At 49.0% G+C, this 17,918-nt stretch overlaps 1 protein-coding gene across 4 annotated transcripts in view; it reads left to right on the forward strand.

Annotated features, from left to right (window-relative positions):
- adcy5 (adenylate cyclase 5) overlaps positions 1-17,918 on the forward strand; it is a 47,352-nt gene that overhangs the window by 29,197 nt on the left and 237 nt on the right. For 2 of the 4 annotated variants that reach the window (XM_026995502.2, XM_026995505.2), the window contains exons 4-21: positions 1,587-1,698; positions 2,824-2,951; positions 4,297-4,455; positions 4,588-4,729; positions 5,048-5,185; positions 8,131-8,153; positions 8,873-9,032; positions 9,747-9,844; positions 10,301-10,388; positions 11,364-11,480; positions 11,704-11,868; positions 12,249-12,424; positions 13,111-13,131; positions 13,522-13,654; positions 13,795-14,058; positions 14,136-14,340; positions 15,476-15,600; positions 15,770-17,918. The exon at positions 15,770-17,918 is cut by the window's right edge and continues 237 nt beyond it. In XM_026995502.2, the coding sequence (XP_026851303.2) occupies positions 1,587-1,698; positions 2,824-2,951; positions 4,297-4,455; positions 4,588-4,729; positions 5,048-5,185; positions 8,131-8,153; positions 8,873-9,032; positions 9,747-9,844; positions 10,301-10,388; positions 11,364-11,480; positions 11,704-11,868; positions 12,249-12,424; positions 13,111-13,131; positions 13,522-13,654; positions 13,795-14,058; positions 14,136-14,340; positions 15,476-15,600; positions 15,770-15,898 (2,383 nt within the window). In that variant the 3' untranslated portion in view covers positions 15,899-17,918. Of the gene's footprint in view, positions 1-1,586; positions 1,699-2,823; positions 2,952-4,296; positions 4,456-4,587; positions 4,730-5,047; positions 5,186-8,130; positions 8,154-8,872; positions 9,033-9,746; positions 9,845-10,300; positions 10,389-11,363; positions 11,481-11,703; positions 11,869-12,248; positions 12,425-13,110; positions 13,132-13,521; positions 13,655-13,794; positions 14,059-14,135; positions 14,341-15,436; positions 15,601-15,769 lie in introns of those variants that run through there. The other 2 variants (XM_026995503.2, XM_026995504.2) reach the window with 2 other exon arrangements.

Consider the following 17,918-nt stretch of genomic DNA (forward strand, 5'->3'; position numbering starts at 1 on the left):
AAATATTGGCAATAGCAAGCTGTTTATCCAACACCAGCTAGATATCTGTGATACTTTCAGAATATTGGCTGGTAATTGCCTATTAGCAATTAACCTATTAGCAATTAACCTATTAGCAATCAAAGCAAATGTCTAATTACCCAGATGTCAAGAGGAAAATTAAAAACGCGACATGCATAATGTCTTCTGTGAGAGGACGCTACAGTTTGCCGGCAGCTCCTTCGAGCCACACCATGCGTATGGTGTGGGGAATAGAAGAATGCGGAAAGTAATGGAATGTAGCTCTCCTACAGCTGCTATGGTGAGAAGCAGGATTAACCAATCATTTCCCTGCTAACTGTTCGAAGTACAGCGCCAGCTGTCTGCAGTGGAAGTTCGCTCACACAAACGTAAAGAAATAAGCCACTTATTCACTTCTGGTGAACGGAAAACAGTCTAAAAATAGTTTTATTCCCTACACCCGTTAATGCTGTATCCAGACATTAATGACTCTACGTGCTACAAATGCTTCTAGTAGTGCCTAGTACTGTCAAACTTGTCAGTTTCGTTTTGACACTTTCAGTACTTTTTCAGTGTTTTTTCTTATTCATTCCTAAATGAATTACTGGCTACATCACTGGTGTTGCAGGATAAGTGGTGTGCCGTTGTGATATTTGAGGTTGAAATCTATGGCACCGTACAATTTGGAACAGTTTTTACTGCTGTGGTCAAAATCTCTCCAATTCTTTCTCAGGTTGTATGTCCTTGAAGGCACAGTGTGGTACAGTGTCTGACTGCAGAAGCCGTCAGCCCAGTTCAGAACCTTTCCCCGGAGATCAGCAATGGTTTCCGTTTAACTGCAGACAGAGATCACATGCCCCGAATACAGCGAGGCCATTGTGTAAATCGCTGTGGTCTGACCTAGAAAAGATCATAACGGCGTGAGCGGGAAACGGTCAGGTGGAAGTCATCTTTCAGAGAGAGGTTCTGAGAGGCTGGAGAGAGGGGTCAGTTTGGCCCCTCACTGGAGTCACAGAGCTCTATTACCCTCCCAGCTCTCCCCGATCCAGGCCCTGGGGTGAGATATTCCTATCTTAGCCAGATCCGTGGTGGGTTCCCTTTTTCCTCTTCCCATTCAGAGCTAAACAGCTGAGTATTGAATAGTAGCTGCTGTTATAACCCGTGAGGTCATCGGAACCCGTCACCTCGTCTCGTCTTGTGCCTCGTGATGGAAGAATGTCGGTCTGCTCTCCCTGGTTGTTTTTGTTTTCATTGTTTTGTAGGTCTCTGATTGGCCCAGAGAGGCAGTGTGCCAGTCTTTAGTGCCACAGGCATGGAAATGCAGCTGAATCAGTTATTGTTGTTGTGTGTCTCATAGCTGTTATTGTACTCGTGCAACGTATCTTGATTGGTCAGTTGCAGTGGCCACAGGAAATGGCACAGGTAACCATGGTAACAGCGCAGTGTGGGTAGGGGACCTTTTAAAGTGGAAGAGCGCACGAGAACCAAGCCGCATTCATGTGTCGCGTTTGCGGAGTGAAACACCCAGGAAGCTACAGCACAGCTCCATGTGCGTCTGACCATGCGTTTCCTCTTCCTCTGCGCAGCATCCTCTTCGCTGACATCGAGGGCTTCACCAGTCTGGCGTCCCAGTGCACGGCCCAGGAGCTGGTCATGACCCTGAATGAGCTGTTTGCACGGTTCGACAAGCTGGCTGCAGTGAGTGTCCACAAGGCGAAGGGGTAACCTCCATTCGTGACTGGATACGGGGGCACATGGGGGTGTGTAATGGGGTCTGGCCCGGCTCCGCCGGTGCTGGTCTTGAGGTCTGGGTTTCCTTGCTTTTCTCACTGTCAAGGCAGAGTCCCGCTCCTCTCGGGATCTCCGGGAGGGGTCCCGAGGCTCCACAGGTGTAGGTACAGAGCCCAGCACTGCTCAGAGGAAACCCTCACCCTGCTCGCACACACATCCACACCCCCTGTGACTGTATGACTTATCCAAACGATCACATATAAGACCTGAAATGTTAGTGGGTTGAAAATGCAAAAACCTGGGATGGCACGTTGCACAAGCACATGTGCAAAGCCAGCAGGCACGTGCTCACTCTCGCACGCTGATGCCGGACAGTAGTGCTCAGTGTGCGGACTGTGGTTTAACCCGTGGAATGTTCTGGGGGAGCGTTCATAAGACCCAGCTTGGGAGAGACCTGCGCTCAGTCCACGGCGATCTTCTCACTCTCGCTCTTCCTGCCACTTTGTTTTTCACGCTCCTCTCTGCATGAAGTTGCTGAATGTTCCCAGTGCCAATGTACTTAGTTTTAATCTAGACTGAGCAAAAAAAAAACTTAAACAAAAATAATGAAGCTAAGGATTTATTAGGATCAAAATCTCAAGATAAACCAGCCACTTTTAGTCAGAACCAGATTATAAAAACCTGAAGCCCTTTAGACCAAATTTGGATCGCAAGATTATTCTATGAGAACATTCAGGATGCCCTGTGACCTTCTCGAGCCTGCAGGGAACAATAAGAGTTTGGGTTTGTTTTTGTCTTCTAAATCTTCCCCTCACAAGTCAGCAGTTGACACCCTTAAAAGGAGAAAATATGAGTGCTGTGTAGTAGGTGTTCTAAAGGTCCAAAGTAAAGCTCTGTAAAAGATGTGTGTGTGTGTGTGTGTGTGTGTGTGTGTGTGTGTGTGTGTGTTATATGCCACATTTATTACCTAAATTAATGGAATGTTTGAAATATTGATGAAATATTTGGGGCACTCTAATGAGATCAGCTGTTGATGACTCAGACACAGTCCTTGAGACTAATGTGTGTGTGTGTGTGTGTGTGTGTGTGTAGGAGAACCACTGTCTGCGGATTAAGATCTTGGGCGATTGCTACTACTGCGTGTCAGGTCTGCCAGAGGCACGGGCTGACCACGCCCACTGCTGTGTGGAAATGGGCGTAGACATGATCGAAGCCATCTCGTGAGTATCACCGAGTCACAAGACCACAGAACTTCCATGTGCTGGTCCGTAAATACTAACACAGAATAATGCAGATGGGGAACCGGTCTGTGTACAAATTGGAGTCCGACATTACCAGCAACACTGCTACCTTACTAGAACTGAAACATTTACAACATGTTGCCTGTGTGGAATTCAGCAACATGGTTAACAACAAGGATCGGCAAGACGCATGTTGCTTTGTGGTGAAAAATATTTGCCCCGATTGCGCGAGATCGCCTGTGAGTGACTGTTGGGAGTGAGTCTGAACGCAGCATTTTTGAAAGTCCTCCGTTTTGGTGAGGTCCCACTCTACCGTGGTTGTGTTAGTGTCATGATTATTGTTAATGCAGACTCAGGTTCTCTGGTCCTCTGCTCCTGGATCCGGTTTGTTAAGGCAGACTCGGGGCTGGTCCTCTGCTCCTGGATACGAGTTGCTAAGGCAGACTCGGGGCTGGTCCTCTGCTCCTGGATCTGGGTTGTTAAGGCAGACTCGGGGCTGGTCCTCTGCTCCTGGATACGAGTTGCTAAGGCAGACTCGGGGCTGGTCCTCTGCTCCTGGATACGAGTTGTTAAGGCAGACTCGGGGCTGGTCCTCTGCTCCTGGATACGAGTTGTTAAGGCAGACTCGGGGCTGGTCCTCTGCTCCTGGATACGAGTTGTTAAGGCAGACTCGGGGCTGGTCCTCTGCTCCTGGATACGAGTTGTTAAGGCAGACTCGGGGCTGGTCCTCTGCTCCTGGATACAGGGGCTTCCGCTGATCCCTGGCTGCCACAGTCGCCTGTCACAAAGCAACACTATTTTTCCTTCTGTTCCACAGCGGGGTTTGATGACCCTGGCTGAGGCCTGTCAGGGAATACCAGTGAAAATCCCCTCTTTGTTTTAAGCACCGGATTGCTGTAATTTCCGTCATTTCATGATGGGATGTTTCTAGTAAGGGGACATCTGCAAGTTTATGACAGTGTTTTGGTGGAGTTAATTGCCAAATAAAATATGCAAATGAAACTGCAGGGTGAATTTCCAGTCCATCAGCCCTTCAGCTGTTGAAAATTACCGGATGGTTCCTTGAGTGCCTAATCCGGGAAACGATGTTAGCAGCTCAATTTGTGCCATTTTATAATGTGGTCTTAAAAAGTAATGAAATTAGTGTGATTACTGCATTGTCTGGGAATGCCACCCTGTTTATTAAGGACCACACAAGTGAAGCAACCTAGTTTGGTTCACTGCCAAGCAGGAAGAGCCAGAGAGGCCAGTGGAACTGTTCGTCTTGCTGGTCTCTACGTCTTTCATTGCATTGTGTGTGTTTGTGTGTTTGTGTTCGTTCCAGTTTGGTGAGGGAAGTCACGGGGGTCAATGTGAACATGCGTGTCGGCATCCACAGTGGCCGCGTGCACTGCGGCGTCCTGGGTTTGAGGAAGTGGCAATTTGACGTGTGGTCCAACGACGTCACGCTGGCCAATCACATGGAAGCTGGGGGGAAAGCAGGGTGAGTGAACTTGGACACAGCAGGGCACATGATGTCCACATAATGTCTCGCGTGGATTATGTCTTCACTGTTTTCCAAAAACCTACCGCCTTGGTGCTGTATGCCACACGGATTCTGTCCCCCCAAACACAGACGCATTCACATAACCAAAGCCACCCTGAACTACCTGAACGGGGACTACGATGTCGAGCCCGGCTTTGGCGGCGAGAGGAACGCTTACCTGAAGAAGCACAACATCGAAACCTACCTCATAGTGGGCTGCAGTCAGAAGCGGGTCAGAATCAAACTCTTCTCTGAATCAAACTCCCCGCCGAGCTGTTTTTATGAATATGAATAACCCGAGAACTTCACCGGGTGATGTATATAGCGAACTTCTGCGGAACCTCCCTGACGGGGAGAATGCGCTCTGGTGTGTGTCGCTGAACCCGTGACTCAGGGCTAATTAAGCAAAGGGGTTTATCTTTTCTGTCACGCTTAAGTTATTATCACTACACGGTGTCGGCTAGTCGTAGATTGAATAAATAAACCGCAAATTAGTTTACAGTCAAAGACCATTAGCCCTAATTGAGCCACATGATGTTCCTTTGAACAGAAAGAGGAGAAGGCCATGATTGCCAAGATGAACCGTCAGCGCACCAACTCGGTCACACACAACAGCTCACACTGGACGGACCGGCCATTTTATAACCAACTGGGTGGTAACCAGGTCTCCAAAGAGATGAAGAGGATGGTGAGAGAAACAGATGCGCGCGCACACACACACACACACACACACACACACACACACACACACACACACACTCAATCTCTGATTCTCATGTGCTTTGCACTTATTGTTGACCAGGCACATTGCAGGCACAGCATCTATCTGCCTGCTGTATTAGCGTTTTTTCTGTGCCGTGACTTTGCCCTTCATCTGACGCTCTCAAGTGCACCGATACACAAGAGCACTGAGGGACGTTAGACGACCGCACCTACTCGTTGGTTTTAATTACCGAGAGTCGCACCAATTGCCACATCCGAAGGAAGTTGCCTCCAGTGGTTGCCTCTTCTCCATGGCCATCTCACTAACCCCCGCCCTCTCCCTGCCTGGGTGGCACAGGGAAACGGGGCTCTGATTAAATAAAGTGGACCAGATGCCCTAAGGGATTTAATCAGGCGAAGTGGAACCGCTTCAGGCCCCCACGAGAGACGGCCTTTGTCTGCCTCTTTTTTTTTTGCTTAACCCCACCCACCTAAATTAACTGATCGGGTCACGTCTGTCAAAGAAAACAATTCGGAGGCTTAACCTGACGTCCTTCCCATTCGCTGCTGCCTCGCACCCAGAGTATGAGGCTGACAGGGAAAATGAATTTGCGTTTAACGCAGGGTTTTATGGTGATTTGTTTACGGCTCCGGCACCCTGACCACGTGATCGGTCATCTGCCGTCCTCCACGCCACCGGCATGGCAGGTGACGCTTTCGAAGTGCAGATGTGCGGATCTTCTTCAGGGGTGTGTCCTGTGATGGCTTAAAACAACAAAACGCCCCGTGTGTTTGCATCTGCCGAGTTGCCTTGAACACGACGATTTCTGGAGGGCCAGAAAAGGTGCCCAGCCCGGGTGAGGGGGCGTTGCGGTCGCGTGAGTGGGGGTGAAGGGAGATGTGCATGTGCGTGGGAGCGTGCGGAATTCCTTCCAGACTTCAGGGCCCGTAACTACACACCTAGCAACCGGTGCGGCAGTGCTTTGTCACCTGAAGTAGACCTGACTGACTGTTGTTAGGCGGATTTCTAACGAGCACTCAGATGCACATTCCCTTGAATGCATAGGGACTCTGTGTGTGTGTGTGTGTGTGTGTGTGTGTGTGTGTGTGTGTGTGTGTGTGTGTGTGTGTGTGTGTGTGTGTGTGTGCGCGCGCACGGCTTCGCCAAACATCAGCATCGTTCGGTCATCCTGGTGCGCTTGAATATGGAGGCCCACGGTGCGATCAGGGTCCGCATCCGTCATGTCACACGACCCCAACGCAATCACCCTGCCCCTGTGATTGCCAAACACATCCTTCACAAAGAGGATCACCCAACGGGTCAGATCTAACCAGATCTGTCTGTGTGAGCGCGTCATGCGTTCCCCTCGGAGGCGCATGCTAAACGAGCCGTGTGGGATATGACCATATCAGGTTCTGCTGGCGTGTTTCCCAAGGCTGTCCCGCCAAGCCCAACCAAGGATGTGCACATCCCATCATTGTTTACAGTGAATACCAGCGAAACACTTTTACATGGGCTCTGCATGTGATCCCTCACGAACAGTAGTGCCTGCTATCACTAACTCCCTTCTCACACACACGCGCGCGCGCACACACACACACACTCCTATTGTATATTTACACCCCTCCCCAACGCACTAAAGGCTGCTGATGACTGGAGACGGAGGTGTGCGCGTGTGTGTGTGTGCGTGTGTGTGTGTGTGCGCGTGTGTGCGCGTGCGCGTGTGTGTGTGCGCATGAGTTAGGGCGTGGTGGACTCCTGACACGCACCTTCGTGTTCATGGCTATTTGTATGTACTGCATCTAGTTCTTGGACTGTGGCCTGTTTTATCTTTTGTTATTTTCGTTGTCGTGTGTTTTTTATGATGTAAGATTTTATCGTTTCTAGCATGGCACAGATACAAGTAGCATATACACATAACAGTGTTAAACGTGCAAAAGTGTTGCGAACCAAGCAATGCTGAAGAATGTCCAAAGCCAGCTAGAGACCAAAGCTAATTAATCCAACAGAAAGGAAAATGAACTAACTAACCCTATCTGCCTAACGTCAACAATGAGAATATGAAAAGAAAACAGCAGAGCAGCCAGCCCCTACATGGAGAGAAATCATTTACTACAACTAACCCTTCACATCAGTAAAGCTCAGTGGTGAGGGAGGGTTGATCTGCTTTGGTCTGGTCAGTGGGCAGGGTCGTGACCCCCAGGGCCGACAGCGGCCTCCTACAGTGTACAGCCAATCATAGACGAACAGCAATCGTTGCGGGGAGAGTGAGAGAGAGAGACACAGAGAGAATGCGAACAAGACACTAACCAGATCGGCACGTGCATCAGCACACAGGAACAACTGCGTACCATGCTCACGTGTATCGGGTCACCGGTTGTGTGTAGTTTAACACCCAACCAAAGTCACACTTCCACTGGACGGAAACACTGAGGTGTCTTGTTCCACACATTCATTCGCAACGGAAGTGGTGTCTCTGCCAACCAGGAAGTGTAGTGTGACGCCGTTTATGGGGAAGGTTATTTAACATTTAACTCGCAGAGTCGGTACCTCTAAGAGCTCACACGCCAAGCTTCTTCATTTGTACACGAAGAGCTTCCATGTTTTCCTTCTTCTGTGGTCAGCTCACCCTTTCTCTCTTGCTCTGTGGAGCAGTGTGTAGTGGAGGTCGGAGGTCAGAGGACGTGTGTCGTGTTCAGGGCCTCCCCGACCACACGGCCTCTGTACCGTTAATCTCCAGTCCCTGAGCTGTTGTTGCTCTGAGCTAGTGCATTAGCTCGTCTTGCCCGGTATTGCCAGCAGGGGTCAGTGTTCTTCCACAAACCCATGTCGTCGCACCGATTGTTTGCTGTGGGTCTCTGCTGTACAGCGATACTCCAGTTTTGCCATTAATAAAGTTAATGTTCTTGATTTATCGTCTTCCTCTGCAGGGATTTGAAGACCCCAAGGACAAGTGAGTATTACCGGTTATATCCTCCAGCCTGATTCTGTTCCGTCAGCTGTGGTGAAAAAGCTTCTGACTGCAAGTTCCGTTTTTACTGCCACCTTGAAAGCGTCTTTATTACCACAGTAATAACGCGGTGGACGTCAGCGGCCGTTTGTCAGGCCTGCACTCAGTAGCCTCTGCTTTCAAGATCGCACTGGATCCGTGCTGTCTGTCTCCTGCTACCTAGACGGGGGGGAAACCAGAAATCTGTCGAACTGCAGTGCATGAGTAAATAAGTGCATCTAAGATGCGTGGGATGTTTGCTCCATCTTTGCATGGTCTGGCTCGCTGATGGTAGAGGCTGGAAGCAAATGCACAGACCAATGCGTAAGAACGTATGAGGTGCTACTCAGGAACAAGGCCAGATGCTAAAAAGATCATACCCTGTGTTTGAAGCATCTGGAGTTCCACTGACTAATCTTTTTAACCTCGATTTACTGGAATGGTTTGCAATGGTTTGATGAAATATCTCAAAATATTTTTGAAATCTGCATGTTTGCCGTCGTGCCGTTATGATGGCAGCTCGCCGTTCAGTATCCCGTAATGGTCACCGACCAGAGCTCATCACGGACGGCGCGTCCGGCGCTGCTTGCGCGGGGTTGTGGGAGAGCCGTTAGCCTGTGCGTGCCCGTCCGCCCGGCCGCGAGGAGAGGTGGAACAACGGCGTCTCGTCTTGTGTTATCCAGACATTTCATTTTCAGAAACACCCAGGAGAACCTGAACCCCGAGGACGAGGTGGACGAGTTCCTGGGCCGCGCCATCGACGCGCGCAGCATCGACCGCCTGCGCTCCGAGCACGTCAGAAAGTTCCTGCTCACCTTCCGCGAGCCCGACCTGGAGAAGAAGGTACTTCAGACGTTTGCTCGCGCGCAAACGCCGCGCCGACAAGCCGCTGGTCATTCCACATGCACGCACGCCGCGTGCGTTTCAGTCGTATTGCATGCATGCAAAAAGGCTCCGTCCAAGTGCATGGGCTCTTTCAGCAGCCGCACGGCCACGCGCGTCAATCGCGTGTCCACTGCCACGCGTTTCACCCCGTGCGCAATTACCGGTCACGGGGCAGAGTGACTTGGCCAGCGTTTGTGGCGGTTCCCTCGGAGAGCTGGTCACAGCACCACACACCCCTTCCAGCCAGTCGCAACCAGCCCTAGTCAGCTACGGGCAAAGGGGGCGAAGAACTTTCCAGAAAGGGAGGGTTATAAAACGGTAATGGAGACGGAAGATAATACGTTCTCCTCCTCCTCCGAGTGCAATTGCAAACCCTTTTAGCAGTAAACAGGTCCTGCCCCCTCTGACTCAGATCAGTGGCCTCTGTCAGATCTGCCTGGCTATCGTGTTTCAGGTGATGCAACTGCCCTTTTTTGTTTTCTCCAGCGCGCCTCTTTTCGGCCAAGGGAAGTGCTCCATGCACCCCGTTAGTTTGTACTGTAGAATATTGTCCCTTTGGTGGGTTAATTGCTGGGGAAAGGTTCACGCATTTCTTTTGACACCTTTTGGAAAAGGTTTATGCATTTGTTCCGAGTGTTTGTCTCTCCTCTCTCCTCCTCTCCTCTCCCTCAGTACTCTAAGCAGGTGGACTCCCGCTTTGGGGCATACGTCGCGTGCGCCTCTCTGGTCTTTCTGTTCATTTGCCTCATCCAGGTTGTCGTCATACCACCGTAAGTGTTCCCCACGCCGCGTGCCCCGTGCTGTACGGTAGCCTTCTTAAAAGAAGGCACAGCTGAGTTGAGGGGGTCCTGTTGTCTTGCATGCGAAAGTGAAGACTCTTCATTACAAAAGCAGTGAAAAGAAAGAAAGTCAAATGGTCTTTTATCGTTTCCTCCTTCATTGTGAGAAAGATCGACACGCCTTACGACCTTTGCTGAGCTGCCTTTATTACATGTCGTATGGCGCATGCTGCCACTCTGCCTCTGTTTGCTGATGACGAGCGTGGACATTTCGTTGGAATTCCTGTTTCATGCCTGCCTTGTTTCACTGTGTTCTCTGCATCACGGATCCCCTTCGCATCTTTTTCTGTGACAGCATCGGCCTGTGTAACCTCTAGGTTTTGTTGTTTTTTTGTTCTTTGTCTCTTCCTCATCTCCTCTTCCCTTCTTTCTCTCTCCTCCCCCCAGCTCCACTGTGATGGTCGGCTTTTTTGTGTCCTGTTCGATCACGCTGACGGCCGTCATGTTCGTCTCAGCAGTTTACACTTGTTTTGGGGTAAGTCGTCTATTTCAGCTCTGCCCTCAGCCTCGCTGTTGAAGCGGTCACCAAAAACATCCCAAGGCCCAACGAGCGGCCGATCCGCTGGGGACCCGACACCCGCACAGCCGCACGGCGCGGTTTTCCCAGGCGTTTGAACAGCAGGCCTGTGCGGCCAGAGGCCCGAGTCGCCGCTGGCTGACGGTGACCGATTACCGGTCACTCCAGAGAGCTGGTCCGACTGCCCCAGTGCGCTCCGAACAGTCGGATAGTAAATGGCCTGTGTGGATGTGGCTTTTTTCCCATACTGATGTGGCCTTGTAGCCAGTCCCAGAGAGGCTGCCAGTCAAGTGGACGCACCGTGGTTCTGGCAGGTCTCTGAGCAGGTCCGGGAATCCCAACAGTGAAGGACACTGAGCTCTCAGTGCGAGACCCCCCCCCCCCCCAACACCGCCCCAGATGGAAAATTGGACTGGCCTTGTTGCTGACCATGAAGGGTCTTTCAGAAAAGTCCTTAATGTTGCTTATACAAAAACTTGCAGGTAGTTCAAGGTCCCTGGATATTGCTCTGCTGGAGGAACAATAAAATAGCAAAGATAAAATTAATACTGCAGATGGATTTTAAAAGAGAAGTATTAGCATGTTCAAAATTAAATGTGTTCCTCCAAACTGCAGAGTACATGCTCTGGGATGGGACTGAGGGGTTGTCGTGATTCTTGAGGACCGAGAGAAAATTCAGTCCCCATTAGAGTACAGACCGGAGCAGCTGTTAAAAGTTGCTCCCATTTACTGAGTTAAGACTTTACTGGATTAAGACCTTACTGGATTAAGACCTTACTGGATTAAGACCTTACTGGATTAAGACTTTACTGGATTAAGACTTTACTGGATTAAGACCTTACTGGATTAAGACCTTACTGGATTAAGACTTTACTGGATTAAGATCTCCCTGAAGCTGTGGCAGACCTCTCATGTTCTTTTTCCCTTTCACAGTTCTTTCCACGGCCACTGCAGAACTTGTCCAAAAGGATTGTTCAGTCCCGTATTAACAGCACTCTAGTCGGAGTCTTCACCATCATCCTGGTTTTTCTCTCGGCCTTCATCAACATCGTGAGTTCACTGGATATCAGACCCTTTGTAGATCACTATCCCTGTACTGACAGAGTTCAGGATCCCTTGGGCATAAGTCTATAATGGGCCTTTAAACGTGGTGGAGGACAGTAGTTATAACACGACAGCATACACAGCATATCAAGCTAACATGGAATTGTAATGTTCAAATCCACCTGGGCTTGGACACAGTGTCCTGATGGGTTTGTCTCATGTCCTCCAGTTCACCTGCAGCACCGATGACCTGAAGGTGTGTCTGGCCCAGGAGTTTAACATCAACCCCAGCGGTGTCAACGCCTGCCACGTGCGCGCCTCTGCCTCCAACTACTCCCTGTGGTCAGGCAGTAGTCTCTGCCTCGGCCACTCCCCTACATGCAACTTCCCAGAGGTGAACATGCCAGACTCTTCTCCGCTCCGTGTCAGGCTCAGGGCGAATTCCGCCAAAGATCTGAGCAGCGCACGCATCGAGCGCCGCACACGTCGAGTGGCTTGTACATTTTTATAAGGATATGTGAAACTGTAATATATTTAATGGCCGTATGTTTAGTGGACATTCTGAAAAGTGTTCACGTGAACCTGGATGGTTCCCAAACTGGAAGATCTCAAGTAAACGAAGTGCGTGTGTGTGCGTGTGTGTGCGTGTGTGTGCGTGTGTGTGCGTGTGTGTGCGTGTGTGTGCGTGTGTGTGCGTGCGTGTGCGTGCGTGTGTGCGTGCGTGTGTGTGCGCGTGTGTGTGCGCGTGTGTGTGCGCGTGTGTGTCTCCCCCAGTACTTTTCAGCGTGTGTGCTACTCAGCCTCCTCGCCTGCTCCGTGTTTCTCCAAATGAGCAGCATTGGGAAACTCTTCCTCATGCTCTTCATAGAAAGCGTGTACGTGCTGGTCGTGGAGGTGCTGGCGGTCAGCCTATTCGACAACGTGGACCTGCTGGTGATGGCCAATGCCATGTGAGTGACTCGCCCGTTGCGCGTGTGACCCGCGAAGCAGGTCGGCTGCGCATGGACTGAAACGGAGATTTTGGCGTCAGCCCTCAATTATTTGGGAAAGAACACAGTTAAGCCATTCCATAATCCACTTACATCACAATCAAGAATTCCTAGTTTTAAACAGCTTTCTTTGTCTAAAGAGTGACTGTTTTGTCCCGCCAGTCGATTACACGTTTCATTTTCTGCACGTTTAGGCGAGGCGCAGGTGTTTAGGCAGGCCGTGGTGCACCATGTCAGACAGAGTGCAGCATCTGCACTGAAACTGAGTAACTGCTGTTAATAGGAATTACAATGCCACTCGGCATAACCACAGCGATCCTTTCTGTTCCAATCAAGCAGCCGTAGGACGTAGACTGCGGTGTGATGGACTAAACAAAACACTTATTTTCCACATAAGATTTGATTTGTTAACTTACGTGGATGGGCTGGCTGACTCAGACGTACACAAGTGGGCTCTCAAAGGCATCGGTAACTTGCGGCCCTGTGGCACAGCGCTGCGCAAACTCTGCCTAATGAAAGCCCTCCTGAGTGGAGGCATGCTGATTTGGCTCGAATCACTTTCACAACATCCGTCTTAAAGATAAAGTGGTGGCTGTTGCACTCTGCGCCCCCACCTCACGCGTTTCCCTTCTGTTTTGTATTCACAGCGAGCACGTCAACGGAACAAGGTAAGGCGATATCTGCTAAATGGAATCACCGAGGTGAAGAAAATTCCCTTGAACCTTCACAGCAGGTCACTCTGATTGCTTTGCCGTGATCGGTGTCGTTGCTACACAAGTACACGGTAGCTTTCTGATGTTTGTAGATGTATAACTGAGATGTTGGCGTGATATCTCATGTGTAATTGTAGTCTCGTGGAGGGAAAAGTAAGTGAGAGACCTGATCCGATTGCTTTCAGCATAGACTTTCCAATAAAGGTGTTGTAGTGAAATGGTTTTTGATCAATATATATTGGCAAAGTCCTTGACTAACTTTATTAGTGAAATAATAGCATATATGGACTTGCGAGACTTCAAAAAACCTCTTCATTGAAGCTCAGTACTGTGCATGCTCCGCAGCTGTATTGCAGACTCCAGGGTTCCTCTGAAGATCATGACTCCCGTGGTCATCACCGTCTTTGTGCTGGTACTCTACTTACACGCCCAGCAAGTGGAGTCCACGGCCAGGCTGGACTTCTTGTGGAAGCTACAGGTCCGTTTCCATGATGGGAATTTTGAATAGGAATTTCAAGGACTAATCTGGAATTTCCATTCTTGTTGGAGAATGGAGACCACCGCTGGAGGTGTCTTCGCTCAGCCCTCTCACTGTGCACATACGCCTGCTCCCCTCAGGCCACAGAGGAGAAAGAAGAGATGGAAGAGCTCCAGGCCTACAACCGCCGCCTCCTGCACAACATCCTCCCCAAGGACGTGGCGGCCCACTTCCTGGCGCGCGAGCGGCGCAACGACGAGCTCTACTACCAGTCGTGCGAGTGCGTGGCCGTCATGTTCGCCTCCATCGGCAACTTCTCCGAGTTCTACGTGGAGCTGGAGGCCAACAACGAGGGCGTGGAGTGTCTGCGGCTCCTCAACGAGATCATCGCCGACTTCGACGAGGTAGAGCGCTTGCGCCCCCCCGCCTGCCCCATCTGCTCGGCGGGTCCTCATTGCTCCTTCTTCCTCTCTTCCTCTAGATCATCAGTGAGGATCAGTTCCGACAGCTGGAGAAAATCAAGACCATCGGCAGCACCTACATGGCCGCCTCGGGCCTTAATGACTCCACCTACGATAAAGCCGGCCGCTCACACATCCGCGCGCTGGCCGACTACGCCATGCGCCTGATGGACCAGATGAAGTACATCAATGAACACTCCTTCAACAACTTCAAAATGAAGATCGGTAAGTATTCTGGGTATAAGATATACAGATAGAATCTTCTGGTGCTACAGGGCTTCCCAAAGTAAGCAAAAAATGAAAAGTGAAAACGATTTGGCAGACGGTGATCCGATTTTAGACGCAAGCTACGGGGGAAGGCGGAAACCTGTTAGGCCATGACCAGCATGGCAGCCATCTTAAATGCTGCCATCTTGGATACAACTTCAGTTTTTCAAAAAGGAAAGAAGGTGTGACAACAGCCTGGTGGAGAATTTCACCAGGAAAACAGTGGTGTGTTTATTTCTCATGAGTAAACCGTGATTTTACATGAAACCAGAAAATTGACCATAAAGGCTACTTAATGTGTTCGATACGCTGTCCACCATGTGTGAGTGTTGTCTGTCTTTTCTGCCTTAAAACTCACTCATCTGTCTGAATGATGGCACAAGTGTCAACAGTTCTGTCTTTAAGATGAACAAAATTCTGTATTTTCACTGAGTAAACAAGTGCCTTGTTTACATGAGCCCACAGACAGGACCCCTCAGATAGATGTCCAAAGTGGTTTAATCAGGACAATATGGCTGAGACTCACTTGGCTCCCATCTTGCTGGAACAATTCAGGAAATGTTCCATTCTCTGACAACAATGAAGGAAATGCGTCTTCATCCAACAGCCTCGCGTAATGGTGTGCGCTCAGTAAAGAAAGGTCACAGTTTGGGTACCAGCCCACACCACACCGCAACTTTGGGTGAGGCAACTGTGTTGGATGGCTCAGTCCACCGAGGATTCCTGTCGGACCAGTGTCACTGATTTTGTTTGTTAACTTCATCGTTCAGAAACTGCCGTGTTGTGGGCTCTTGCTGAATGATGTCCCGTTGATGTCGCAGGGTGATGATACAGCGTGTTGTATCACAGATTTACCTTTCCATTTGAAAAGCTGAAGTTGAACCAAAGATGGCAGCATTCAAGATGACCTTCATAGCCCCATAGCTTACGTCTAAAATCGGACCACCGACTGCTGAACCATTTGCTTACTCTTGAGACACCCTGTATAGTTGGGTTATGTCTTGGATACGTGGATATGACTTTATTCTGATTTGTTTTCTTTTGCCACATAAAGGTCTTGTTGTGGTTTGAACTTATGGTTGGGTCTCCCTAGGACTCAACATGGGTCCAGTAGTGGCCGGAGTTATAGGGGCTCGTAAGCCCCAGTACGACATCTGGGGCAACACGGTGAATGTAGCCAGCCGCATGGACAGCACCGGAGTGCCTGAAAGAATCCAGGTGAGATGTAGACGTGCTTCTACCATGGTTAAACATATTCAAAAATAACTCAGAAAGGCCGCCTTTTTAACTTGAAACCTATCCTGCTTTGAATTGAAGTAACTGTATTCCCAGATGCACCCCCACTCACTCTTTTTATATATATTTTCCTTTACGTTTGTTCTTCCAGGTCACAACCGACCTCTACCAGGTCCTTAGTTCCTATAACTACTCGCTGGAATACAGAGGAGTTGTTAAAGTCAAGGGCAAAGGAGATATGGCCACCTACTTTCTGAACGGAGGACCCAGCAGCAGTTAATGCCCACTGTGTCCCGTATTTGTGACATTACTGACATGAGGCAGCTTAATAAGGAAGGGGCTGGGCCTCGTGAACTCTCTTAAGAAGGAGAGATGGAAACTAGGAGTGACTAGGGGCAACTTGTTCAGAGGTAGCCCGTGCCCAATCATAGTGCAGTGTGCCGTTCCCATGTACTGAAGCCTCCGGTGGCCGGAACGGGGGACACCCTCTAGAGCCTTGTGCTGGTGTGTGGAGAAGCCCAGTCAGGAGGTATGCCAGCAGGGAACAAGATGATCAGAAGAGACCAAAGAAACAGAAAGGTGTCTTGGACGTTGGAGTCAGTTCTCCCGTTCCTCCGTTTCCTGCGGTTTGAGAGGATGGCTGCACTATGGGGGCTGTTCCTCTGAAGGGTGCAACTGTGAAGTCACTGAAGTATATAACAGATGCAGATGTTTTATGTGTATATAACACATCTGTGTATGTGAAGCAAAGTCCATACAGTTCCACTGTCCTCCCACACTGCTGAGATAAACATGGGGAGATTTGCTAATGGGACCATTTCCAGCAGAGTAACACTATTCACACTTCATATGAAGGTTTTCAGGACTCGCTGTGGCTGGGAGACCATGGTAGACGATGCTAAAGATGCAGAGACGAGGTGTCCACAACTAGCCACTTCGACGTCCAGGATGGGAACTGCTTCGTGTGTGTGTGTGTGTGTGTGTGTGTGTGTGTGTGTCTGTCTGCGCGTGTGCGTGTTTGTAGAACACGTCCCCTGTCCCCACAAACGTACATGTACCCACACACACGGACAAGCATACACAGAAAAGTGTTTTTACCACTCACAAAGAATGCACATGAAAAACACTAAACTGAAGACACTTTGAAGGAAAGAAAACATCCAATCTGGCTTTATTTTGTATTTTTGACATTTTGTATTTTGTCTCAGAAACAAAACCGTATCAAAACTATTTTAGAGTCTCTATTTTGTACATTAATATATATATTAGAGCAATGTCTATAAACACCGATGTGTATTCAGATGTATATGTCAGAAAAATGTGCAAAAATCATGCATATTGACATGGGCAGAGGTCTGATTTAATGGCTCTAAATTCTTTCACCTCAGCTTTCCCTTTGCATCCAGACAGCAACTGCACACATTTGAAAACCACACAAAAAAACCCCCAAACCTCTGAATCAGGTAGAAATGTGGCCACTGCACCCTGTGCTCGTGAGTTAAAGTGACAGTCAGACTAGAGTTGTTCACATTATTGCAGCCTTTTTCTGCTTAGCAAACACGGCTTGCACTGCTTTTAGCCTTGCGTTAAAGTTGAAACCCTAAACTTTAATACACACCTTGGCCATTTTTGCACTACACCTCTGCCTTCCTGACATCCCTGCCTCCCCCTCCCAGCTCAATCAGATGGTACGACCCAATGAATGTTCATTTTCTCCAATGAGGCCTTTATATATATACATATATATATATATATATATATATATATAAAGAATGCTGGGTGACCACTAATCCGTGCCATGCTCATCAGTGGAGTCCATTTTTTGACAGTACATGTTTTGGTATATTTTTACTTGTGGGTTTTTTTTTTTGCACTGTAAATATTGCCAATTTAAGTCAGGTAGTCATGCAATGGTCATGTTTCTGTGCAGAATGTTCCATCTGTATTACGGAGGGTTACTGTTTGCCGATGGTGGTCTTTGTTTAAGAGCTGTCATTTACAGTATCTGAGACAGGGTTCTTTACCTAGACGCACTGCATACTGTGTACCAAGTTTTGTTTTGGGTTGTTTTCCTTTTGTCATTTAGTCAAAAAGCCCTTTGGGGGCTTCCAAAATAGTTTGAGTATTTATGAAGGTTGATCAGTGCCATTGTTTTACTTTCACTTTCAATCTGTCCAGCAAGACTAGAATTGTGTGATTTGTTCTATGTAAGTAGTATTTGGCTTTTTAACCCTAGTTAATGCAGGTGCCATGATTTCTTAATTTCAGTGGAATTAAACAGCCATTATGATAAATACATG

Source organism: Electrophorus electricus, chromosome 25 (assembly GCF_013358815.1).
Source record: "Electrophorus electricus isolate fEleEle1 chromosome 25, fEleEle1.pri, whole genome shotgun sequence".
Lineage (NCBI taxonomy): Eukaryota > Metazoa > Chordata > Actinopteri > Gymnotiformes > Gymnotidae > Electrophorus > Electrophorus electricus.